Source organism: Aristolochia californica, unplaced genomic scaffold, assembly GCF_029961685.1.
Source record: "Aristolochia californica isolate CCGP_79_NKW_82.1479 unplaced genomic scaffold, dmAriCali1.0.hap1 SCAF_14, whole genome shotgun sequence".
Taxonomy (NCBI): Eukaryota; Viridiplantae; Streptophyta; class Magnoliopsida; order Piperales; family Aristolochiaceae; genus Aristolochia; species Aristolochia californica.
The window spans coordinates 578,178-602,877 of NW_027181815.1; the positions used below are offsets into that span (position 1 = coordinate 578,178).

At 39.6% G+C, this 24,700-nt stretch overlaps 4 protein-coding genes across 5 annotated transcripts; all 4 read right to left on the reverse strand.

Moving 5' to 3' along the window:
• Positions 1 to 276: 276 nt before the first annotated feature.
• Positions 277 to 2,308, reverse strand: LOC137950494 (transcription factor bHLH87). 2 transcript variants are annotated; one of them, XM_068796985.1, is made up of 3 exons: positions 2,047 to 2,308; positions 1,549 to 1,924; positions 277 to 1,452 (listed from the first exon to the last, which is right to left on the reverse strand). In XM_068796985.1, the coding sequence occupies exons 2-3, from the start codon at positions 1,872 to 1,874 to the stop codon at positions 468 to 470; spliced, it is 1,311 nt and encodes a 436-aa protein (XP_068653086.1). In that variant the 5' UTR covers positions 1,875 to 1,924; positions 2,047 to 2,308; the 3' UTR covers positions 277 to 467. The 2 variants fall into 2 exon arrangements, with proteins under 2 accessions (XP_068653086.1, XP_068653085.1); XM_068796984.1 differs by having other exon boundaries at positions 277 to 1,924.
• A 2,561-nt stretch (positions 2,309 to 4,869) lies between these two features.
• Positions 4,870 to 12,827, reverse strand: LOC137950037 (uncharacterized). Its single transcript, XM_068796382.1, has 10 exons — positions 12,551 to 12,827; positions 11,054 to 11,229; positions 10,092 to 10,223; positions 9,951 to 10,001; positions 9,757 to 9,853; positions 8,138 to 8,184; positions 6,799 to 7,015; positions 5,981 to 6,110; positions 5,820 to 5,862; positions 4,870 to 5,142 (listed from the first exon to the last, which is right to left on the reverse strand). Exons 1-10 carry the CDS (start codon positions 12,606 to 12,608, stop codon positions 5,068 to 5,070), a joined length of 1,026 nt encoding a protein of 341 aa, XP_068652483.1. The 5' UTR covers positions 12,609 to 12,827; the 3' UTR covers positions 4,870 to 5,067.
• Positions 12,828 to 13,237: 410 nt separating this feature from the next.
• On the reverse strand, positions 13,238 to 15,743 carry LOC137950541 (mitochondrial dicarboxylate/tricarboxylate transporter DTC-like). The gene is made up of 6 exons (XM_068797073.1): positions 15,299 to 15,743; positions 14,967 to 15,050; positions 14,814 to 14,875; positions 14,387 to 14,748; positions 13,620 to 13,834; positions 13,238 to 13,535 (listed from the first exon to the last, which is right to left on the reverse strand). Exons 1-6 carry the CDS (start codon positions 15,413 to 15,415, stop codon positions 13,479 to 13,481), a joined length of 897 nt encoding a protein of 298 aa, XP_068653174.1. The 5' UTR covers positions 15,416 to 15,743; the 3' UTR covers positions 13,238 to 13,478.
• Positions 15,744 to 16,344: 601 nt separating this feature from the next.
• LOC137949778 (glutenin, high molecular weight subunit 12-like) lies at positions 16,345 to 23,757 on the reverse strand. The gene is made up of 7 exons (XM_068795961.1): positions 23,297 to 23,757; positions 22,192 to 22,589; positions 21,902 to 22,087; positions 21,227 to 21,322; positions 20,934 to 21,005; positions 20,735 to 20,851; positions 16,345 to 17,882 (listed from the first exon to the last, which is right to left on the reverse strand). The coding sequence occupies exons 1-7, from the start codon at positions 23,544 to 23,546 to the stop codon at positions 16,641 to 16,643; spliced, it is 2,361 nt and encodes a 786-aa protein (XP_068652062.1). The 5' UTR covers positions 23,547 to 23,757; the 3' UTR covers positions 16,345 to 16,640.
• Between the last annotated feature and the right edge of the window lie 943 nt (positions 23,758 to 24,700).

A 24,700-nucleotide genomic window follows, 5' to 3' on the forward strand; every position in this document is an offset into this window, starting at 1 on the left:
CAGTAGAACTGAACAAGAGCACATAACCCAAGAATTTAAAAAGGGAGCATAGGAAAAAGAATAAGAAATACTTGGAAAGCCATGGTCACTTACTTCCACAACTTTAATCTTAATCATGGATGCAATAATTAAAACTTTTTTGTCTTCATGATGGTGATTATGATTAACTGATGTTATGAACTGATGATGAATATTATGATATGGGTTTTTGGACGGAGGTAATGAAACCAGGTTTCCATCTTCATTCTGCAGTGACAAATCTTAATGCTAATGGAAAATATATGGCAGTGGAGTTGCCTGTTTGTCTGGGCTTTTTGGTTTACAGGCCAAAGGGTACACGGGAGACCGAAACTAAAACTGAAAACGATGATGAGATTGATATAGTCAAGGGATTAAAATTTTGATTTTTCCTGTTCTTTTTCTTTCTGGGTTGTTTTCAGCTAGGGTTTCTGGTGGGGTAAAAAATTTTACATGGGGAATGTGTGGTTGAAGTTCGGTGAAAATGTGAGGGTGGCATTCATGGAATCAAGCTTGTGGCCTAGCTTCTCCAATGCAGTGACTTGAGACTTGAGGAACTTGAGATAGTTTGCAGCTTCATCTAGCATGGATGCAGTATCCATCTTGTTCCCACCGGGAACGAGCCTCTGCAAAACCCTAATTCTCTGGCTTATTCTCTCTCTCCTTTGCCTAGCAGCCACTGTCTGCGGATCGCTCGATATCCTCACGTTCTTCCTCTTAGGCTTCTCCTCCACCTCTAGTCCGAAATTCACAGGCCTGAACGCCGCAGCTCTGTATATCATCTCCTTCATCTGCGCGATAGCCTCCGTGTCAGGCTCCTCCGCTGAAACAACAACAGGAGACTTTGGCTGTCTGAAGCTGATATTCGAACACCTCTCCGGCTTTTCTGATCTGGGTTTCTTCGGCCGAGGTGGGTTCTCTAATATGAGCCGAAAATCACCTTCCTTTGTCGAATCGTCAGATTGGAGAAGGTCGAAATAGTGAGGATTCGAAGCTGAATTCGGCCCTTCCCCTCCATGGCTTCTCTTGGAACTGAAATCAGCTCTAGTACCGTTCGAAGATCCAAGATGGTTTGCGTAGAAGTCCGACGAACCTTGAGAGACTGTCTCGTCGGGCTCGCTTCCTCTCCAATTCATATCTTTGCTGGTCTCGTAAGAGGCATTGTTCTCGGTTTCTCCCGACGAAGCAGCACCCCCAAGTTTTAAATTCCACAAATGCTTGCAGTCGGAAAAGAGAACAGAAATGCCATCGTCTTCCACGGATTTATCCGTGCCACTGTTCGTTGCAGACAGTAAACAATCAAGGGACTCAATGGAGTCGGCGGCAGAAAATCGTACCTTATCATCTTCCAATCCGTTCAAGACCAGCAACCTATCCGGCGGGCTGAAATTAGACGTCTGACCATTTAACGAATTGGCGATGAAATTGAAGGGCCTGTTCATGAGAGGAGAAGAACAAAGCTTAGCCATGAGCGCTTCTCCCCAAGTTGTTCCAGCTCCTGATTTATCGAGCAATGTATCTACCACTAACCTCGTCGCGTCGTGGTACTGAGACAGATTCAAATTCGAGGCCCCATTGATCGAATCTAGTCCCGGAGCTAACTGCTCAACCATGTCGCTTACTGTATTTGAATTTGAATTCGGACATGTGTTGGTTGTCTCGGTACCTTCCGGTACGACGCCACACGGGTTGAAGAGAGCTTCGGTTAGATCCATGTCGCTGCATATGGCAGTATGATCCGCGCTAGAGTCCATTGAATTATCACAGTTCTCTCGCAGCTGATTGACCCAGAGACATGGCTGAAGGGCTGTCATGTTTGAGGTCGTTTGCGATTTCTCCCAGCCCAGCTTCTCCATTGTTAGCTAGATTCGGATGCGGAGCTCTGGTTGCCGCCGAGCGTTCTCTTCTGCAAAACCCAATTGAAGGCAATTCATGTTACGTCTATATTCTCAAAATTTAAACCCAGGAACACGATAAAGAAACAGAAATAGACCCAGACAGATAGTACATAGATACCAGTCTTCCTACCTACACCAAAATGCAGCTATAGAACTGTCCACCCGAAACAGAAGCAGCAGCAATCTGCAGAGAGACAGATTGAAAGAGCTAGTTCCGAAAGAGATCTATTCTGTACCAGTGAACAACGACGAAAAACCCAGAGCTGAGAATCTCCGTTAGACAGCCTGGATAGAACCGAGCTATCGAGTATATGAACATCTATGGTTATCTCACAGATTACTGCAACAGGCGCCTTTGGCCAGACCGAGGGATGAAGAGGGAATCTTCTATCTACAGCTTCGAACGCGGAGGAGCAACGCGTCGAGTCTATGAGCAATGCCCCCGGAATGATTTGCTTATAAAGACGACTAAAAGATGGTCCCGAGCAGCTGCTTGTAAACAAGGAAAGGGAGCGAAGTCTACAGAATATAGAAATCAATTATACAGTCCTCTTTTTTTTTTTTTTCAAAAGAGCAGTGTTGGGTTTCAAAGATAAGGCTTTTGGGCAGTTTTGGTGGGGGGCGGAGAGGATTTCTGCAGATGGGAAGCATGAGATTTCTGAGACCCATTTGAATAAAAATAAGAAGGAAAGGCCTGCGCCTCTTTTGGTTGCTTCTGTGTTCTTTCATGCGCTCTGCCAACTTTCAGTAGGCAGCAGTGAGAGACTCCATGGAGCTAGCACTACCTCTCTCATTCCTCCATAAAGTAACATTAATCATACTCTTATCATAACCTTCTTTAAACTCCTAGTTTTCAATTCTTACCGCTCTGAGTAACTGTTGCAGAGACCTAAACACATCACCTGCAGATTAATTGGAAGGTAAAAGACCCCTTCACAGAACAGATTTTCAGGAACAAAAAGGCTTCCCTAATTCTTACTGGGGAAACCTCAGACTTTTCATCTGTTTACAGAGCACAGATAGATACTACAAACTACAAAAGTACAAACGCCATTACTGCTGAAACTTACTGCATTTTGTACTATCGTAGATCCGTAGAAGTAGAAACCAGAAGCAGTACCGGAATGGTGAAAAATAACTTCTGAACGACAGGCGCCATATTCATCTGATCGAAGTGCATGTGTACTTGGGTTTGATAGTAAATCAGTATTCAAATCTCCCAGTGACATAACTGAAAGTCTGTAAGATTTTCAGTTTGATATCAAAGACAGATTTTATTGGTATGGGTTTTAATATAATACTGCTTGGTAGGACATTAAAAACAGTTGCAAGAATCAGAAGCGAAGAGAGCCTGCAACTTGCTCCTAGGATTTTTGTCTTCATATAAATATTTTTTTACACGAAAAAATGTGTATTGGTTTTGAATAGGGTAAGGGTATCTGGGTTCTGAAGGCTCCCACATGCTTACCATGATTACAGCTCAGTGAACGGGTTGCCATGGCTGTTTCTTGTATCCAAAATGTCCATTCTTTCTTCTTCTTCTTCTTCTTCTTGTCTTACAGCATCTTCCAGAAGATAAGTTTTCATTTTCATCACCCAGTTGATAGATTTCGAGCTGCTTCAATGGGTTTTCCAGTTCTACAGAGCCGATCCAGTGAACTTTTCAGATAAACTGTAAACGACTAAAAGAACGACAGAAAGCAAGGTTTTTAGGAAAGAACAAATGGTGGCGAAAGAAAGACGTTTCGGTGTCGATATCGGAATTAATGGTGGCGTAGGCATCGCTTTCGCCATTTCTACAGTTCATGAGCTGTCGGCTCAGATGATGTCACACATCCGCTTCACGGCTTGGCGGCTCCAGAACGGACCGAATGAAAGGGCAGTTTTTTGGGTGGGGCCAGGGTAGTCGATTATTGTAAAAGGCAAAGAACCGACACGTGACATTTGCAGGATTGAACACCTGGCGAAATTCGATTCGTTAATACGTTACCGGATCGCGTTCCGTCACATGGCTGGCAAGTCCGAGTACAGGACCATTCTCTTGGCTATGGCTGCTGTCGCGGCGTAGTGGCTGGATCCTTGATTAAAATTGGAAGACGTAATTAGAGTAATTAAGATTGGTTAGGAACACATAATATAAGAGTGTAATTAGGGGGCTAGAGTTGATCACAATGAAGTTGGTTAGAATATCGAATCGACATCGGCATCAGAGTTGGCAACTAGTCGATGGTCCGAACAGAATGTGCTGCAAATTGAAGATTTGTCCAAATGTAAAATGGGTCTTCAAACTACTTGGTTTCACACTTGTTCAAATGGGCGACTTGATTAGATGGTCTACTGGAGTCTACCTTAATCCATGGCTCTCTTCTCTGTTCTCTGTCGGTCACTCTGGCTCGTTCTAATTCGATCTGTATTTGCTCAGCTGAGACGAATCAATTCAGATTTGGGGAGGAGTAATGATAAGAGATTGTACCAACTGATTTAGCCTTTTTGGTTTTCTTTTTTATCCAAACACTACAGGGAATCCACAACCATGATCAAAATCCAGTCTATCATGAGTGGAGTAGATTGGTTGAATTGATTGATAGCTGCCCGTAGCTTTCTCTCGCCAATTCTATGAATGAATGCTTCATCTGTTCATGCACAACAGTTGAACTTTTGTCACATTCATCTGGCTTTCCCCAATGGATCCGTCACTTTCTCCACATCTCTCTCGAAGATGATCTTGCAAAACCCTAATCTGCACTCGTACAATCTTGACAAACCCTGCACACGTGAATGCCAACTGATCGACTTTTATCTCCTGTGTTCGAGTTGGCACAACGCTCTTGAAAGCAACCTCTTTTCACACACACACCCTCCATTCCTTTCTCGACTCTTTCTTCCTGCACTCAACCAGAAAATCTGAAATACGTATGGGACTTCATCAAGTACCAGGGGGAACACAAGCCTCGCTTTAAAACAGGTAAAGAAAACACTTATGTCTATGGCATGGTTTTTAATCACAACATCTCACTCTGCAAATGCATGCTAGAGGGAATCTTATGTACAGAGAAGTTTGTTGTAGTTGAAGAAACTTTGTCATGTCTGAAAATTGTAAAGAGGTAATAATGCTTTCAGTAGAAGCATGACACTACTGCTGAGAAGAGAGCTACACTTCCAACAACCTTCCACGAAGAATAGCTTCCGCCTTTCGCACCTGCTTCACTGGCCCGATTATGAAAACCTGTGGTCAAGATCTTTCTTTAGTTTTTATAAAAGTATTCCTTTATTCCGTATGTTAATTCTAGCCCCAAAATATTCCTCCAACAATTCTTGCAAGTCTCCAAGATGATTGATAAGATTAGCAGCATCAGAATTTTCATACTAATTCCGGATAGGAAAGTTTGTGTTAAGAAACTATCATGAGGATCCATTCATGCAAGTAAAAGGTAGATATGGATTGATATAGATTAGAATTGAAAAAAAAAAAAACACTCCGGGGTAGTTTACACCTTATCCTCAAGTGGGCCCCACGAGTAAACTAGACATCTTAAAGGAGAAAATACAATTTACATTGAAGTAGACTATTTAATAATCAGAGATAAAAGGTTAAAAAGCAGAGAAAACTACTCAGCTTTTGGAAGGTTATATTTATAGTTACATATAATTACAGCCACATACCATATGATGCCAATGGAATTTCAAACTTTACCACACTGAAAACCATCCATGTGCATAATAATTCTCTCATTTCTCAGAAGGTCCATTTCCAGTAACTAAGAGACTAGATAAAGAAGCAAGTTGTGAATGTCCAAGACAAGGGAATTCAGAAGGGCGTCATTGAGTTTGTCATTTCATGGAAAGAATGGAATAAAAGTAAAGAGGAATCATAGAGTTTTGTCAGTTTATGACTAGAACTACCTTATCCGGCGGTCCTTTAGCACCTCCAATAAAAATTTCTGCACTGAAATATGAATTTTTCACATTAGGTTTTACTTTTAATATTAAACAAACAGAGCTTGAACAACATATCCTGATCTGAAAGTTCCAGGAAACGTATAATCACAGGAAGAGTTACTCACTCGCAAGATTCTTTAATTGACATGATAGAAGCTCCTCTTCTTCCAATTATAATTCCCATTTTGCCTGGAGGAACATTGAGCACAGATAAGATCTCCTCTTCAGGTATATTGCCTTCAGTAACCAGGTTATCTGCCAAGACAGAGACACCTTCAGTAGGAACATCAATGCATTTTCACTTACTTCAGAAAATCAAAATCATTCACAAGGAATCTTTCCTTCAAATGATTCATAATTTGCAAAAGTAACACATTAGTGTTCTTTAACTAAATTGTATCGAGTGGGAAGACCTACCAATCGGTTCACATCCATCAGGCATCCAACCAAAGATTGTACAATCAGGGAAGAAGAGAAAACAGATTTAATGAGACTAAACAATGTGGATTGGGGCTTTGGCTGAATGGCTACATGGGTTAAGTGTGATTCTTGAGTTCAAGTCTCATCATATGCATGTGTAATCAACAGTAAAAAAAAAAAAAGTTTATAACTGAAGACCTCGTACGATCCTGCCTCTAGTTCATAATGCATATCATCACACGAACAATAAAAAACATACTATCGATCAGTTTTATATCTGAAATAAGTTTCCTTAGATTAAAAGATGAATATAATTGGGTTTACTAAAACAAAAGCCACTATAATTATTTAAGAGCCACGTCTATATCTTTTCAGTGAACCAATAGTCTATTGCCTAGTTACGATAGAAGAACATGTTCATGCTAAAAGTGTTTCTAAAATCATTTTGTATCTGTTTACCGAAGAAGTGGTTCACAAAGAGCCATCCAGGTTTAGTACAAAATTCGATTAAAATAAAAAAAACCTGGAACAGATGGAAGAGATGGCCAATCTTCATAGTTACTATCATTGATGCAGAAACAACGACAATATAGTGAGCCCCGCAATGAAAGAAGCCACAATGATCTCTTGTTCAACTCCTCCATCATTTTGTGGTAGATGTATAAGAGAAATCGAACATCATCGCCTGCTGCCCGGACCATTAATTCAGATAATGGTCGGTATGTCCAGAACAAAGGATCCTGTAAAGATGATTAAGACTCGTCAATCAAAAGTCAGCAAGACTTCAAAGTGAATTTTTGCATGCAGAGAGAATCTGAGAATAAATTTATTATTATTATTATTATTATTTTGAGAGCAATAAGAAAGGGGAATTCATTAAGAAAGACCAGAAATGGTGTAAGTACAAGGAAGACAGAGCAGACAACCACTCAAATGAAAAAATATAAGCTGAAAACAAAAACAAGGGGGAAAAATGGTTGGAATCTAGCAACAACAACAAAATCAAGGGGAAGGAAGTGCCAAAAGCAAGCTGCCAGCAGAAAACTCCCTCCCTAGCAAGCTATCTGTGACTTCATTGGTTCTTCTAAGTATATACTACCAATGGATGGACCTAGATCTGCTAATATCCTCAATCTCATCAAAGTACTCCAAGAAGCATCTACAGCTGCCATCAAAACTGAGTTTCAGCCAACCCCCAAGAGGAGAGACTGAGCGATCAGCTGAAATATAGTGTGGGTTGAATAAATGATAGATTGTCAATTCCTTCTAATGTGCTAGGCAGGTGGGAAACTACCTTTTGCTTGCTAGCCCAAAATAATATGCAATGCAGTGCCTTCTCAATGATTCCTCCTAGACATTTAAATCTTGACTGACTGCTTTGGAAAAACATTTCTTTCCTAAGACGAGAAGTCTCACCATCACTAGAAAAACTTGTGAAAACCTTTGTGGTCTAAATGAGCACTGTGGCGGAAAGCAAACTTCCAAACAACAACTTCGCTGAAATGACCTTACGTGCATAGAAAAAAATCTTTGATAATGTCAACAATCTTTTCCTACCAATTATACTGACAATATCAACAATCTTTTCCAACCAAAAATAACAGGATGGATAAAATTTTCCAACACTGTTCAATTACAAATAGGTATTGCAAAACATTAAAGTATTCAAAGGTCAATTAACATATTTATCCTGATTTTTCATATGATCAGCTAACGGACCATTTAGTGCCTATAATACAATAAAAATATAATGTAAACTAAGCTTCTCAAAGACTGAAAGAAGAAGACACATTTTGAGAAATATCTCTAAAATTTGAACATTCCAGACTGAGTATACTGCATTAAAAATGAGGTAAACTTACCTGTCTCAGAAGAACTCGGACTTCCTCCTTCTCCAGATATGATACACCTACATGCATCGTAACAAGTTCAGAGCAGATATCAACCAGTTTTGCATAAGATCAATGTGCATTTAACATAGCAACACCATCAAATTACAGAAATAAAGCTGATAGAGAAAGTTGGAATATGGGTAATCAACCTTTATCTTTTTGACTTATAGAAAATTTCTGGCTTTCAAGTTACAAGGGAAAAACTTGAAAATTCTGGTGCTGTTTTATAGCTAGCAGTAGCTAGCTCAAAAGAAAAATACACTAAGAAATTATTCTCCAAAAAAAAAAAAAAAAAAAAAAATCGTGGTGCTCCAGCAGCCAAAGGGAAAATTTGTAATATTCTTCAACATTTTGTGAAAGTTACAACATATCTCCCAATTACTAGACTCTAAAACGTTGCCATAATATCACTTAGGTAGATTTTTTCAAGGAATAGTCTTCCTAATTACAGTTTAATTGAGATTTACTAAATTGAAACCCACTTGCTGAAAAAAAAAAACTCTTCCCCCATCCTGCTGGCTGTATGTCAGCCTCTTTTCTCTCCTTTCTCTTCTTTTCTCTATTTTCCCTTCAATTTCTCCTCTATTTTCCTTCTTCATAGAATAGCTTCAGAAGGAACGGTATATGCAAGCCAAACCTGGGATTTTCAGCCATGTTGATCTACCTTACATGGTAATGTGTGCTAAAACAAGGGTCTTCTTGGCAAATCCTCTGCTTAAGCTTAAGTTATCAAGCTACTTTAAGTTGTTTTTTATTTTCAGATTTACCCAGTTTGTTTTAAGTATTTGTGACTTGTAAGTTATCTTTATACATAGAGTCCCTCAACTTTACAGCCTCTCCCCTTTTCTTTTCTTCCTAATCCCTCACCTATTCTCTCTTGTCTTCTCTTTGTTGTGTTCTCCTTTTCTTCTCATTACACATCCCTTCCCAAGTGTTAACGACACTTTCTCCAGTTTATGCTTCATCTCAAGTTATGGAGCACTAGGCATTACTATCAAGTTTATTATACGCATCCATTTAGAAGTTAACTTGCCGACGATATACAAATCATGCAACCTCTAAAATACCTAAGGACAACCAGTGGATCCAATATTCAATTCCTCAAAACAGAAGCTAAACAGTATATATGTTTTTCTTGCTGGTTCGTTTTTTTCTTTATTAAGTATTTAATTTAGAAACATAAGATTCTTTATGATGTTAAGGATTATTCACAGTAAAATACCGAGTCTAAATTATGACAAGAGAGTACATTTATCTGAAATTATGACAAATCTGCAACAAAATTTATCTGAGATTCAAAAATAATGGTAGACCAAATCTTGTTGATAATGATGAGAGTGAGAGTGTGCTAGGTTGCACACAATAACAACTTGGTACTTGACCCCTGGTTTTCTATGAGTAACAGAAACACAATTTGAATGTGGATATAACACATGAATTATGAATTTAAATAGGATACATTGACACCATGGCTATATTTGATTCATGAACAACCCTACATCTCATATGAAAGAGACACAAGAAACAAAGTCAAATCCACCTTAAACTACAACTAGAGAGAAATATATACGTAGTAAAGGAAGTAGTACCACAGTAGCGTGGGTCTGCAAGTAGGCCAACAAAAGATATGTAATCATCAGGAATTTTTCTCCTTCCTTCCTGCTCCTCTAACAAAGAGTATGCAATCTGAACAAAACAGTGCACTGGAAGTATGAAACTATGATCTGAAAGAACATGTTTCAATTTCTTACAGCCACTCTCGATAAAAATGATTCTTGCTCACCTGAGTATCCATAACATTGTGTAATTTGATTCCAAATTGAAAATACAAGGCCTACACAGAAATAGAAACATAAATGTCAAAACTTAGCAATTGTAACTTATTGGATAGGGTAAAACAAATAATTAAAATACTTAGTGAGACCTCACTGTCACGTTTGCAATCGTGAACAACTTTTGTGATATAACTAGATTCAAGCGCAGGCTTACAGGCTTGCATTAGCATTGGCCCACCCTGAATTGCATCAACCAAATAGACAGCATCTGGAAATGCAAGCTGCCAAAAGATAAATCAGGTACATTAGTACTGTTTTTTTTTTTTTTTGAAGAAGATGTATTAATAAAACGGAAGAGAATTACAAAATTTGTGGGAGCACCAGGTACATAAGTACTTAAACATTTTTTTTTTTTTTTTGATAAATGAAAGTAAGTACTTAAACATAAGGTGCAAGAGATTACATAAATGGGTTAAGCAGGATGGACAATGGGAAATATCTTCCCATGTTCCATAATATGATAGAAAATGACAAAATCAACATAATTTTGAAAATAAGCTTCAGGAATTATGTCCAACAGATTCTCCTGAAGAAATATAAAATAAAGGCACATTTTCTTAAAAATAAAATCTGGAAAAAGAAAAGAGGAAAAATCACAGCAATAGATTGCTTGGTGTTTGAATAGAATAAATGGGAACATTTCCTCACAGCTGGAGGGCGAAACCGAAGCTTCTATTTTACTGATATGAGCTACATAGTTCTTCAAAGCTTTTCGAATAAAAATAATAATTCTGCAGAGGATAGGGTGTTTGGCTCAACAGCCACATGGGTGGGGTGGGGGGTCTTAGTGTGATGTCTTCAACCCTCACCTGATATAGGTTCAACGTTCAAAAACAAAAAAGAAGTTCCACAAATCAGGACAGTTCTCAAAATTTTTACACAAACCTAATTGCAACAACAAGAATAGTTAACAAGGTCCAATGAAACACTGTAATCAGAAGTTGAGCTTTTTCTTGTGCTCCTTCAAGCTTTCATTTACAGTAAATGCTCATTGTCATTGATAAAACAGAAATTCCAAATCAAACTCATAAACTAAAGCATAGCTATTTACCTGCATGATACAAAGAGTGCCATATCGACAAAGGTCAACACCCTCACAATCAAAACCAACGACCAGCTTCTTCTCTATAGAGGGCTCCAGAAACTCAGGTGGGAGCTGAGAGGGATGGGTGACAATATGAATGGGGACCTCTGATAATAAGGCATCAAGTCCAGGTTTTTTGTCACCTGTAAAATGCCAAGATAATAAAGGAGACGGACAATGAAACATTAAAATCTTGATAAAAGAGGGATCTCTAGAGGGGGGGGAGAAGGAGATATAACCCTAAAAGTAAGCACCAGCTGACAATCTAATCCATTCATAGAAGCAAGATAGCAACTAAGGATAATACTGAATCATATAAATCCCAAAAAGACTGCAGAAAACTCCTGTACTGAGGAAAATCCATGAACCTCAGAGTAGTAGCAAAGAATCAAAGCGAACTAACCCCAGCATCCCATGACAAGTTGCAAAAGTAACAAAAAGGGGAAACCAACTGTATTCTAGGACAAAGAGAAAGTAAATCACCAAAGGAAGATGAAGTGACTGTGAATTTAAAGGGAATCCAAATTCCATAAAGTAAGGTACTTTCCAAAGTAGGCCATATGTGCAGTGGCATGGCTTCATCTTTTAACATGAAATCAAAGATTGTGACTACCGACGACATAATGCCACATCTATTTACTTGAACTTTTGCAAAACAATTGAAATTGCCCCTGTTGTGCTATTCCCGCTCAAGCAGGGTGGAGTAAATACCCTAGATGAGGCAATAGCGCTTGCTTACATACACAATAACGCGTTTTTGTACAATTCTCTCAGCCAATTCCTTCCGTCCAGTCACATTACCAATGCAGAGAGGGGTTTTAAAATTCAAAGCCCTACATCAAGACAATCAGCCTCAACTACTAAAAGAAATCAAATTCAATCCAAGGACTAAAAGAAAAATAAATAAATACACCAAGGAAATCTTCAAACCCATAACTTTAAATAAGTCTCAAATTCAATTTCCAAGATCACTACAATGAATAACTCAAGGTTACCCAAGTCAGCCTGATAAGAAGGGGTAAATAGGACTAATAATACCACATAAAGGCCCAATAGGACCATGCTTTTACAGTTAAAAAGACAGCAGCAAAGGAATTCCATACTCAACAAAAAATTAGGAAATGCACCTCTCGAGACAACTGCATAATCCGACAACACCAAGACGACCAGACCAACAACTCCATGAAAAGAAATTGGAAGGTTCTAGACACTCCACATTAAGATAACAAGCACCACAGCAGAAATAAGACCGAGCAAAACGCACCAACCAAACGACAAAGACGCTTACTAGCAAGCGATCACCATCTAATGTCGCGATCATAATACACAGCAACTAAATAAAGGTAAACACGAAGAAGTATAAGTCATTGGAAGAAAAGCTATAAAACAAACCTAGGAAAAAAAACCCAACAAATTTGAATCGAAATAACGAATGGTCCCCAGAGAAGAAAGAGAAAAAGTTACCTGTACCCCCCGAGTCTGAGGGGAGCGGAATACAAGTCTGTTGAGTTGAAGAAGCCATTATGTGATTGCCACTCCCAGAAGGTCAGTGACAGTCATCCAATGCTAATGCCAAAATATGAATCGATCTTCTACGGCTGCTTCACATCGCGTTTCACTCAATCGGTAGAATTTTCCCTATCGCAAACACGAACTCAAAGTTCGTCAAGCACTCTTAAAAAATTTCACCGATACCTTTTCTCTTCTGCTGCAATTAGACGCAAAAATGGAAATGGGTATTGCCAGAGAAGCACCTCGTAAACATTACTGTTTCCCACTTTCCACTTTGGCGTTGAATTGTAGGCGTCCACGTTGACTGTGCAGTAGGAACTCGTATCGGGCGATATTAAGAATGTGTCGGATCATGAGCTGCCTAGTGCACGGTATATTTTTTAAATGGGGATTAATGTTTCGCATCAAATTCCTTTTCGTATTAGAACAGAAGTACGATTTGTAAAACCAAATGGAAAAATTGAACATATAACAACCTTCATTTTCATATTTATTAAAATAATTAAGAAATTAACATACTGATTTTTGTTTATTAAAGGTATATTTATACTAATAAAAAATAAAAATAAAAAATTTCTCATTTACTATTTTCCCCCCCTCTGTTGGTTAGAATTAATAAATATCAAGAAAATGCAACAAACTTGGCTTCAGAATTGATCTCAAAGACAATGTTAACTGTGGACGTTACAATTGCAGTTCCAATCTCAACTTCTGCCTCATTCAACTTTCAGGATTGAGAAGAAAAAAGGATAAAATGAATTGGGAGAGGCGAGCAGGAAAACCAGATGCTGCTGCTCATGAGAGTCAGGTATAAATGTAGAATCAAACTGGGTGCTTCAGTTGGAAGAACACCAAAGAAAAACCGAGTGGGTCCTGTTCCCTACAAACCAAAACTCTTCTCTGTTTTCTGAATTTGGTTTAAGAATATCCATGTCATCTGCAAAAGCATGAAACAAGAAACACATTAGGAACAAAGGCTAACATGTAACAAATAGAAAAAATGTACTTGTCTGTGCATTACCATAACATGTGGAGCAATTCGGATGCAGTAAACTGGAAAACCTGTGTAGAACTTGAAAGGTCCCCCAGCCTTTAATGTCTTCATCGCACAATCAAAGGATCCAGTATATGGGTATTTTCCATTGGAATCAGGCTGCATTTTTTGTACTTGAGTCTTCACAAAATCAAAGGGAAGACTGCAAGCAGACGCAAAGAATCCAGACACAGCACTTGCTCCTGCAACAGATTAAAAGGTTTCTTGTCTGATCAGAATGAAATGCTGGGATAAATCACAAAACTCGTAATTTCATGCACTAGCACAAGTTAAGTACAATCCACCCTCCTGAAGAATAAATCTAATTAAATGGTTCAACTCAAGCAGTAAACACAAAGGACCATAACATGCATCAGCTGCAACTGGAATAAGACAAATGTCCTGGAGCATTTTTCATGATCTGCTCACGCAGGATGCTGTGCAAGACCACAAAACGAAAGCAGACTGCCATGAAAATTCAGGATAGCCTTGATGACTACCACATATAAGCTACTTTGAGAAAGCACATGAATCTCACAGGATGCTCTGCAAAACCAGAAAACTTAAGAAGGATAGCCGTGATGACTACCAGACATGAACTACTTGGGAAAGCACAAGAATCTAAACCCATTGTAGAGACTCTAAGCATGTGCAGACCCTCCAAAAAATATGAGTGAAACTAAACTTGACACAGAGGAAAGAACGAGATGAACACCACATACAAGCAAAAGATGTCATATATGAACAGGTCTTACCAATTACAGTGGTGGTCTCAGAGAACCCAAGATTACCCTTGAAAAATTCAACAGACTGGTCATAAGAGGCAAGCATGCCCATATTTAAAGCCATAGCTCTGACTACAGTGGGACCAGCTCCTTTCCACAATGCCAAAACACCTTCGTCAGCAATAATACGGTAGAGTGCATGAAAAGCATTTGTATAATTACGGCGTTGTGCAACTGGTAAAGTTGCATCAGCCTGCATTCGGATGAGAGCCAAATCTGCAGGGCTACCAACACATGCACCAAGAGCTCCAGCTGAAAGTCCACAAAGAGCTTTTTGGTAAAGAGGGAGGGGTTTACCCTCATTGGCTTCGATAGCTTTGTTCGTTATGACTCTATTAGAGTTAGCAATAGAGTTAGTACCAGAACATCAATGAGGAAAAAAAACAGAAATGCTCACCTAAATGAACCAAATCGTGCAGTTGTGTATGTAGCTTGACGGAGTAATCCTGCTGATAAACCCTGCACAACAACATCAATGTAAATCACAGATAAATCAAAAGAACCAAGTAAGGTATGAGACAATAATAGACATACTTAAGTAAACGCAGACCTTGTAAAAGGCGCCCACGCCTTCTTCACGCAACATGGACTTCACGACATGCAGTCCAGAACCTTGACCAAGCTGGATCCGAACCTGATACAGTGAAAGAATTCAATAACCACGATGAGATCAGAAAGGAAATGGAAAAGAAATCAAAACTGAACCTTTAGAATCACAACGTATGGGGCTTCAACAGAATAAAACCCAGAAATGAAAATGACAAAGCAAGAAAACAACAAAAGAAATCGAAACATCTCATCAAATGACATAACAAAAGCTTTGAAACAATTAAAGGTTCAAAAACAAAGATCAAAAGTAGAGAAAAAGCAGCAGCTGTAGACCTTGACCATATCGACCGGCTGAATGATACAAGTAGCAAGCATACCGGAAACTCCTCCATTAACGAATGGCTTCACGGCCGGCCAAATGCCCAGAGCTTCGGGTCTCTCTTCTCCCATTTCGCTATCCGATCGAAGCAATTCGAAGAGGAAAACGGAAGGGAGGAGAAACCACAAGAGAAGGAACGACCTTACAACAGAAGAGACTACATTTTCTTCTGAATATACTTAATATATATCGTGCCATTCTGCTGCGGGAACGTCTCTACCGGGAATACTCTTTGACTTGTCCCAAAAGGAGACCCCGACTTTGTGCGCCATTAAGGGGGGAGTTGTTTACTGGAGCTCTCTGCAGATACGGGGGCGTTTTCGTCTCAAAATGAGCCAAATTTGAACATCTCTTCGTTGTTCCGACCGTCTCGGTTGGATCGTCTTCTCTCTTGCTGGGTTCCTCAACTGGAGGCTGTCAAAAACCTGAAACATTGCCCGATTATCAGTCCACTCCCTCGTGTTCTTGCAAGATAATATATTTACGAATTGCTGTTGTATTCGGTTCCGACTTGAGAGCTTCAACTCCGATTTCTTTCCTTTCGGCCAAAATTTTGATTGTTAAGTGTGGTACACAAGTTGTTCGGATTCACTGTCGGAGAAAAGATTCAGTCCAAAAGAAAACGGAGGTCTAAAGTTTCGTGCTTCAATGAGCATTTGACGATTTTATCAAGTTCACTACTTGGTATGGTATGTATCTCTCAAATTTTCAAACCAGATTTTTTCCCTTCAGCTTTCACTGAAATTCCGACTGATATAACAACTCATCTTTCTTCTCCTGTTAACTTCAAAAAAAAATAAACGTCTAATTTGCACTTAAATGGAATAAGGCTGTCATTCATGTTAGACCCAGGAAAACTACCGAGTCAAAAAGTTCAGTGACTCAATCGTTTAAAGTACGCAAAACCAGTAAAAGTAATCGCCAGCAGAAAATCCAAAATATTGGTGCACCATCAGGTGCTTCATTGAGCATTTCCCAATAGTCACTCATGGTTCATAAATTAAACCCAGCATTCAAGGCCGTTTCAGTGACCGTCTTCAAATATAATAATAATAATACAGCTCATTGATACAAATGCCTCGAAGCGACCATCTTTGCAACAACAGCAAAAGTAAACCAAGTATTTCTTTAGCCACAGTGGGCTGGAAAAAAAGTATTAACTGCGCATACTAAATCCATCCCTGCACTGAAGTTTTAACTCAAGTGTAACAAACCTCAGGAAGCATCAAAATAAAATAATAGACAGCAGATTCACTAATACACCTACAGAGTTTAAGAAGTACCAATTTGAACATATTAGTGGTGACCCTGAGCATACAACTGACCATCAGGAGCAGTTCCGGCTGTCGCAGTGGTTCCAGCATATTGGGCATATCCAGGCTGAGGAGATAAGCTCTTTGTGTAACCAACTTGGGCAGCTCCTGCATGAGTCCCATACCCTGCTTGAGCCATCGACTGGTCATAGGTAGGGGGGTTTGATGGAGGCTGAACATAACCCTGCTGACCACCTGGTGGAACCCCATAAGCTGATCCTGCACCACTAGCATAACCAGCATCTGTAGAACCTTGATACCCACCATAATTAGGATTGCCTGGAGTCTGCTGTTCCCCGTAGCCCTGCTGTCCAGAAGGATACTGCACATAACCACCTGCTTGTCCACCTTGAGCGTACCCAGTTTGACCAGCTCCACCTGTTGGTTGACCGTAGGAAGTGGGTCCACCTTGCTGACCATATCCAGGTGCGGGAATAGAGCCAGCTTGTGTATATCCATCGTTTGTTCCAGCTGTGGGACCATATGGATATGGCTGTTGTGCTGATCCATTTGCCCCGTACGGATACGACTGTTGAGCTGGTGGTCCAGTGGAGGCATAGGAAGGAGCTGTAGACATTGGCGGCCCTTGATACTGCTGCATATCCCCAGGTTGAGTGGCTCTTGGTGGGCCATATGATTGGGGTGGGGGGCCCTGTGCTGGGGGCATCCCATAAGGTGGTCTTCCATATGGTTGTGTGTAGCCAGAAGGAGCACCAGCTGGCAGTGAGTAACCTTGTTGAGAAGCTCCATAGGGATGCTGAATAGGAGTATGGTTTTCATAGGCCTGTTGTGGAGGCACAGATTGTGAATAACCATGAGGCTGCCCATAATCTGAACCTTGTGTTTGTCCATAGTTATAGTTAGAATGAGCTTGGGTGGGTCCAGGTGCAGGGACAGATGCAGGCGGTGCACCTCCTTGTCCATAGTAATCATAGCCACCACTTTGGGGAGGTGGTACCTGCGTTTGAGCAGGAGGCCTTTGCTCCCAACCAGGGCTATAGCCAGTTCGTGGAGCTGGTTGTTGGGGATAGCCACCGTATGCTGGGGGTGGATGTTGTCCCACATGTTGCGGGTACATACCTCTTTGCTGATAATCATAATTAGTTGGTTGAGCTGAGGGTGGTGGACCACGAGAAGGGCCCCACTGAGGTAGTCCAGGAGGCCCACGTGGACGGAATGCCTGTTGAGGGTAGCCACCAGAGAGAGGCGATGGCTTCAGCGGAGTCTGACCAAATCAAAAAGGAGAAAAATACATGAGCAACCAAAACAAAGTGAATAAATAAGCACGAGAGGAGAGAAAAATACAAATGCAAAATTTCCTATCTGGAGCATATACACAGAAACAACCACAATTATATCAAAAAGCATACAGCACAACATAATAACATCATCTTGTTTGTCACTAATGAAAACAAAAGGAAGCTGAAAGGTATCACTGTTATCATTTCATCAAATGGTAGCATGACCTTACAGAAAATCAGATGATTTATATCAACCACATCATGCATGTAGCACAGCATTTTTTAAATTCTCCAAATCATTCCATATTGAACTAAATATACATGGGCCATGTATATAAAGAATGAAATATGTATTCTTTGACTTACACTTCTCAAGAAGGTTGACCTAAATCCTTAACAACATTGTATCATGATAATGACACATCGAGGGGCCTAACTATTGAAAATACAATGAAAGATTAGAAGTTTCAAATACTTCATTAAACCGACCAGTTAATGGAATCATTAAATGAGGAATAATCTCTTTCACAAGGAGATATGTCCAAGCAAAGGGTAAACTAATTATTTTCAGAGGACTCTGACACAAAGGATCATAAACCATGTCAAGGAAGCCCATTCTAGGGGACCAAACAGCACTGTCAACCCAAATTGAGAGTGACAAAAGGATCACCTCTTGATTTTGACATCTGCCTAGCTCCATCACACCAGAGTTTTGAATAACAAGTGGAATAAAAAAGAAGGCAATTTGTGCAGGTTACATTAATCATGCGTATTCTTGATACGTATATAGCACAGTCTGAACTGACAAGAATTGATGGGGGACATTGAAGCCAATTTGTACAGGTTACATAAATCATGCATATTCTGAAGACATATATAGCATAGTCCGAACTAACTAGACTTGATGGAGGATAGATATAAACCCTCACAAGCTAAGAACACAGCTACAACTCAATCAGTAAATACTTTCCAAAATGTGCCTAGAATAACATAAAAATCAAATTTGTAGGCAGCTGAAGCTTTAAAAGTTGTAGAATAAATACCCACATGGCTAACATGCATATCAGCTTCCAATTAGAGCATAAAGCCTCCCACTCAGACAGGGCAGACTCTAACAACACTTTCACTGCAACCCATAAGTCAATTCTAGGTCATAAACAGATTTCTTCAGATGTTTCAACATAGCATGAGAAGGCATATCTTGGGAAGAGATTGATCTCATGAATGACGCATGCATGCAGTGCGGGCCTGACTAAATTATACTAAGCCTTTATCATGAATCTTTGATTCTTCAAGTCTCAAAGCAATCTTACCAACTATAAATGTTCTGCAATTCCAAGAAGGGTTAAAGCCTGACCGAAATCCCCTCTTCAGTAGATGAGTGAAGAATGGTTGTTTATTGGTTCACCAAGATACCAATGTTGTAGACTCCATGTGAAAGGGATATGGCCACAAAAATCTGCATTGATGAAAGCCAACCAATTCGAAATTGGCAAATTAAATAAACCAAATTTTCGTATTCAGCATCTTAGACTGAATGGAAGATCTTCCAAACTGCATTCAAGTGATTTTCACATGGTTCATCATGCAAGAATCTTTCTCAAGTGTGACTCAGGCAATAAGCTCCTTTTTTTTCAGGTGACCTTAAATGACACATTGTAGAGGCGAGCATTATTCTCCTAGAGGGATAACCATGAGGACACTGCGGCGCAATATATCTTCTTGAAGGTAGTCATGCAAGTTCAATACATCAATTACATGGAATAAAATAATATATTCCCTCAAATGCTCTGAACCAATCAAATAAGGAGTAAAACTAAAGGAGTAAAACTAAAGGCCACAGATTATCTAATCATCCTCTCAAGAATCACTGCATCATGGAAGCTGCTTTACACTCTTTCTCAAAAAAAAAAAAAAAAATGTTTAGCATTTGAAAAGAATAACATAAACAAGCATCAAATGAACATTATCTCTTCTGATACAGACATGAACTGTCGTTCTTCTAAACACTAATAATATGAAAAATGAAAATTTAGACCACCCACACGTATCTTGGTTACAATTTCTTGCACCAGGAAAAGCTGAAAGATTTTTAAGACTAACAGGATAAGCAGCTTATATATTTGAAAGTGAAGACTAACACCTAAACAGGACCCAAAGATAGTGAGTAGTCAAAAGGTAACTTGTTCCTCAATCACCCATTGTCTTTCTTTCTTGAAAATCATACTTGTATAAGATCAAGCTTTTACAGACATAGTTCAAGGACAAACGGTAAAAGGACAAACAGAAATGGGTCTCAGGCTGTCATAACAAAGTAAAACATAAAGTTACAACTCTAAGCAATACTCATACAGTAAATATAAACACCAAAAGAAGAATGTAAAAATGGTTCAGGTGTTTCACATCTTTTCAAGAATGGGAGGCAATCCAGGTTGATGATGGATCTAGTACAGACTTACATCACAAGATTGTTCACTTAATATACAAGACACTGTTTTAAGCTTGATCATTGAGGATATGAATCTTTAAAGTCTAGAACCAAAATATTCCTAACGTTCCTCCATAAAACTCTAGAAGCACTTCCCAAGATCAGTAACACAATAGCAAGAGGACCCAATATGAACACAAGAGTTCCAAATATGGAAACTAGAAATATCACAACATAAAGAGAAGAAACTACAAATACTCTCACATGTACAAGGAACTACCTTTGAATGTAAAATACAACAATAATGGCATTATCCAGAAACACAGGCCCATCAAAGGACAAGTAAATATAACCCATGATTTAACACTCAAAACACAAATAAAAGCATATAAGGATATAGAGAAAGACCTGACTCATAACTTCCTTGATCATTTCCCTTGCAATATCAATTTGCTTTTTATTGCCAGTCACTCGAACAGTTCTCTCCTTGGATTGATCACCATCCGGAAGATGTTGTGGAATCAACTGCCCATGGGAACAGATTGTTAGCCTTTGACAGACTATATGCTGCCTTCATAGGATGTAGAATCAAGACATCCTTTAGTACCTGAATTCGAGCCCCTGATCTGGTCTGCAGATTTTTAATGGTCTCCCCCCCTTTGCCAATGATCAAACCCACCTGCATAATTGCATATGAGCGATTCAGTGATACAGTGATAATCAATTTAAGGTATCAACTGGGATAAGAACACAAAAAGATCTGAAACAGGGAAATGAGGTCCAACTGGACCACAAATAAATAAGTGATTCAGTTCACAGGTTAGAAAAATGGGCACTCGGCACAGACAGTTATGGACTAAATTTTTTTAAATATGCCAAAACAGTAGCTAAAAATATAACCTTTTCATTTGGGACTTGAATCTGTACTTGCTCTGAACCAGTTTGGGCAGTACCAAAACCCCTCGCCACAAGTGATGGGGAGCCACCAGCATCAGCCTGCAGAACACAAAAAAAAAAAAAAAAAAAAAACACTAATAAATAATTAAGAATGATCTACACAAGACCAACTATGGTTTCAAATTAGATGTGTTTGTTCACAGCCACTTAAAATCTTACAAGTATAACTAATTCGTGGTTAAAAGCTTTAAAAGATTATGACCAGCAAATGTCCAGCAAGTTAGAGACATTTTTCCAACTACAACATCCATGAATATTCCACGATGATGCATGACAGACAATTAAAGATTCTAGACATTCACAGTAGCGTGAAATGTGCTTTAAAAACACAGACAAAATAGTCATGTTATAGAAACCAGTTTTAACTTGTACTTGCCCACTCTTACAATCGACTGACATATCACCTAACTTAATTCATCCAGTGAAATTTCCCAATTGGCTAGATCAGGCAAGATGAACTCAAGGCAAACATAACATTAGAGCTTTAGCTGACTGTTAAGAACCAAAGCTGGCCATGCAAACCACTTCTACAGATCACTAATTCAGCAGATATAGCATCCTATCCAGATAACACTTAAAAGACAATAGAATGCAAAGAAGGTCGCCTATGCTGCTAACCTCAGCAATGACGTCCTTTATCAACTGCTCGGCCTTAGTGATGCTTTCCAGAGAACCTATCAGTTCTACGGGGCGGGAAGCAGCATATGGATCTGCTTCAGCATCCCTTGTAATTTGGATCTTGGCACCAGAGTTATACTGTAATAACCTGATGGTGTCACCAGCTTTACCAATAAGGACACCAACCTGTACCAAATTGCCAACGGTTCTTCCATAAGAAACCACAAACTGGAGCCTCAAGATACATCACATGGAACTGGTTTTCATACAAAAGACCACTTATTGCTAACCTTATTGTTAGGTACTTCAATTTTTCGAGAAGTTGGTTGAGTAAGATCCTGAGGCTGTTCTGTAGATAAGACAGAGGCATCAGGATGATGGACATTCCTCACAGCTGCAGGGGGGAGCTCATCACCACCATCTGGATGGACATTCCTCACAGCTGCAGGGGGGAGCTCATCACCACCATCAGGATGGACATTCCTCACAGCTGCAAGGGGAAGCTCATCACCACCGTCTGGATTGACATTCCTCACAGCTGCAGGGGGAAGCTCATCATCACCGCCTGGATGGACATTCACTGTAGTTGACACCAGGCCTTCTTCTGCTTCCTGGGCAATCCCAGTGGAAACTGGTTGAGCACCTTCCCCAGAAGGAGCCTCTGTCCTCTGGTCTTCCAGGCTGGGCTCTGTTACAATACAAATTAACTAACAAATACTTATAAAAGGCATCAATAAAAAATCTTCAACTGTCGAGCAGAGAAATTTCAACTGAAGACAAGACATTCAAATCACTATAAAATCCTAACGAAAGCAACCCTAAATGTAATTGACGCAAAGAATACAAGATGATCATATAAGCATGTACAATCTTTTTCAACTATTATTATAATTAATACGAAAATAAATTTAAATACAAATGTAGAGCATGGTCCACAAAAATTCAAATTTTAACTAATTCTAAATTTTTTATAGTACTTCTGGAATGCGATCAACTAGAGCTGGCATTGCCAAAAAAAAAGCTTTCACCAATCAATGATTTACTCCACTAAAAATTTCGAGCGGCAATAGACCTATTTCGTAGTAGAGGGATTTCACTGGAAATCTGTATCTAGTTACCAAAAATAGATACCAGGAATGGTACATTACATATAGCTTCTCTCATTCGCCTAAACAACAGAATGCAACAAAATAACCATTCTTTGTTAAAACAGTCGATACACAAAAAAATCCCTAAACGAAAAACATAATAAGCATAAAAGACCGTTACTGATCACTCTCAGAATCCAACCGACTCAAAACAGAAAAAATGCCAACCACTTTACATGAAACGGGGAAAATAAAAACCAAAGTTTGATAAAATCTACAGAAATAAAAACAAAAAAACCAACAATACCAGCATCATCAGCTGATTCTTCTTCCAGCCGCGGCCTTTTAACTTCCTGAACATCCGAGCGCCTCGTTTCATCCTCCTCGACCTCAACGGCTTCCAAAACCCCGTCCGGTTTGCCGTTGGTCTCCAAAGCTTCGGTCGATGGCGGGCTAGAAGTGTCGCGGTTCGGAGCTTCGGCCTCCAAATCTTCGAGTTTTCTCTTGTGATCTGAAGGAACGGGACTGGTAGATGGGGCAATATCTTCTTCCGCCATCGCTCAACGGCTGTCAAAACGACCTGAAATGGAACCCTAACGGGACGAAATAAGTAAGACCCAGAGCCCAAACAACGATAATCTCGAAAAGGTAAACGGAGGATTGGTGAAATGCTGCAGATACGGATAGTGAAAGACAGGGCAGGGTTTTGCCGATGGGAGACCTGAATAATCTGAGGCAGCTCGCGTGCCTGCTGAGAGGGTTTAAGGTATTTTATATGTAAGGGAGGGACGGGTGCCCTGGCCTTGGATATTTGTTGGGGATGAGACCAGTCCACGTTCGGGCGCTGGATTGCTCTGTTAAGATCTCAGCCATTCATAACATAAAATGATCTCCACCGTTGAGGGCGTTGCCTGGGGGGGGGGGGGGGGGATAACTAGTGAGGCTTAATTGAAAGCCCAGATACAGCCCACTTTGTGAAATCTGGATTGGGCCTCACAAATAGCCTGCTTTTAATTTGGCCCACAAGCTAAAGGGCCAGACGAATGCGCAAACACAAATGGGCTTCCATGCTTAATTTGAGATTTGATTTGATTAGGCAGAAAAGGTTTTACACTTTTTGTGTTGGTGATGGATTTATAGAAACTTCACTTCAAAGATTACTTGATAAATAATTCAACTTCTACGTTTAAACAAAGAGAAAGATTGCAAGAAAACGCAATTATTTTACAAAATTTCACTTTATATCATTGATAGTAATAATCATACATCTGAATGCTATGAAAAAAATGGATGATTTTTGTTCTTTTCATTAATTTCTGTGGAAGTGAAGAAAACATGATTTGTTGAAGTGAAGAAAGATGAACTGGGATCCGTTGGTTTTGATAGAGAAGGGGAGAGGCGGGGTTCGTTTTGATCCGTTTTGTGAAAACCAAATGTTTGTCGTTGATTGGCTCGCCTATAGAGTTGCTAATCCGAATTCTTCCATCAAGCTCCCATCAAATGTGTAGTCATAGCTGCTAAGATCATCTTTCAGTGATCATCTACTCATCTTCTGGTTTACAGGAAGAAGAAGAGGTTGAGAATCAGTTCACGGGTTCCTAGTAATCCATCTGCATGGAATTGTCTCCTTGCACCTAATTAAAAAAAAAAAAAAAGACATGGGAATCTAATGCTCTGTGCGAAGACACAACACTTGATAGTTGGAAACTTC

Coding starts and splice junctions, on each gene's coding strand:
- LOC137950494 (XM_068796984.1), bottom strand. CDS start 1,874: ATGGAGAAGCTGGGCTGGGAGAAATCGCAAACGACCTCAAACATGACA.
- LOC137950037 (XM_068796382.1), bottom strand. CDS start 12,608: ATGGCTTCTTCAACTCAACAGACTTGTATTCCGCTCCCCTCAGACTCG. Junction 10,002..10,091: donor ATTGCAAACGTGACAGTGAG/GTCTCACTAAGT, acceptor ATTTCTGTGTAG/GCCTTGTATTTTCAATTTGG. Junction 7,016..8,137: donor TCCGAGTTCTTCTGAGACAG/GTAAGTTTACCT, acceptor TCATCTTTACAG/GATCCTTTGTTCTGGACATA.
- LOC137950541 (XM_068797073.1), bottom strand. CDS start 15,415: ATGGGAGAAGAGAGACCCGAAGCTCTGGGCATTTGGCCGGCCGTGAAG. Junction 15,051..15,298: donor AGCCGGTCGATATGGTCAAG/GTCTACAGCTGC, acceptor TCACTGTATCAG/GTTCGGATCCAGCTTGGTCA. Junction 14,749..14,813: donor GCACGATTTGGTTCATTTAG/GTGAGCATTTCT, acceptor TAACTCTAATAG/AGTCATAACGAACAAAGCTA.
- LOC137949778 (XM_068795961.1), bottom strand. CDS start 23,546: ATGGCGGAAGAAGATATTGCCCCATCTACCAGTCCCGTTCCTTCAGAT. Junction 21,006..21,226: donor TTCAAGTCCCAAATGAAAAG/GTTATATTTTTA, acceptor GCAATTATGCAG/GTGGGTTTGATCATTGGCAA. Junction 17,883..20,734: donor TCAAGGAAGTTATGAGTCAG/GTCTTTCTCTAT, acceptor TGATTTGGTCAG/ACTCCGCTGAAGCCATCGCC.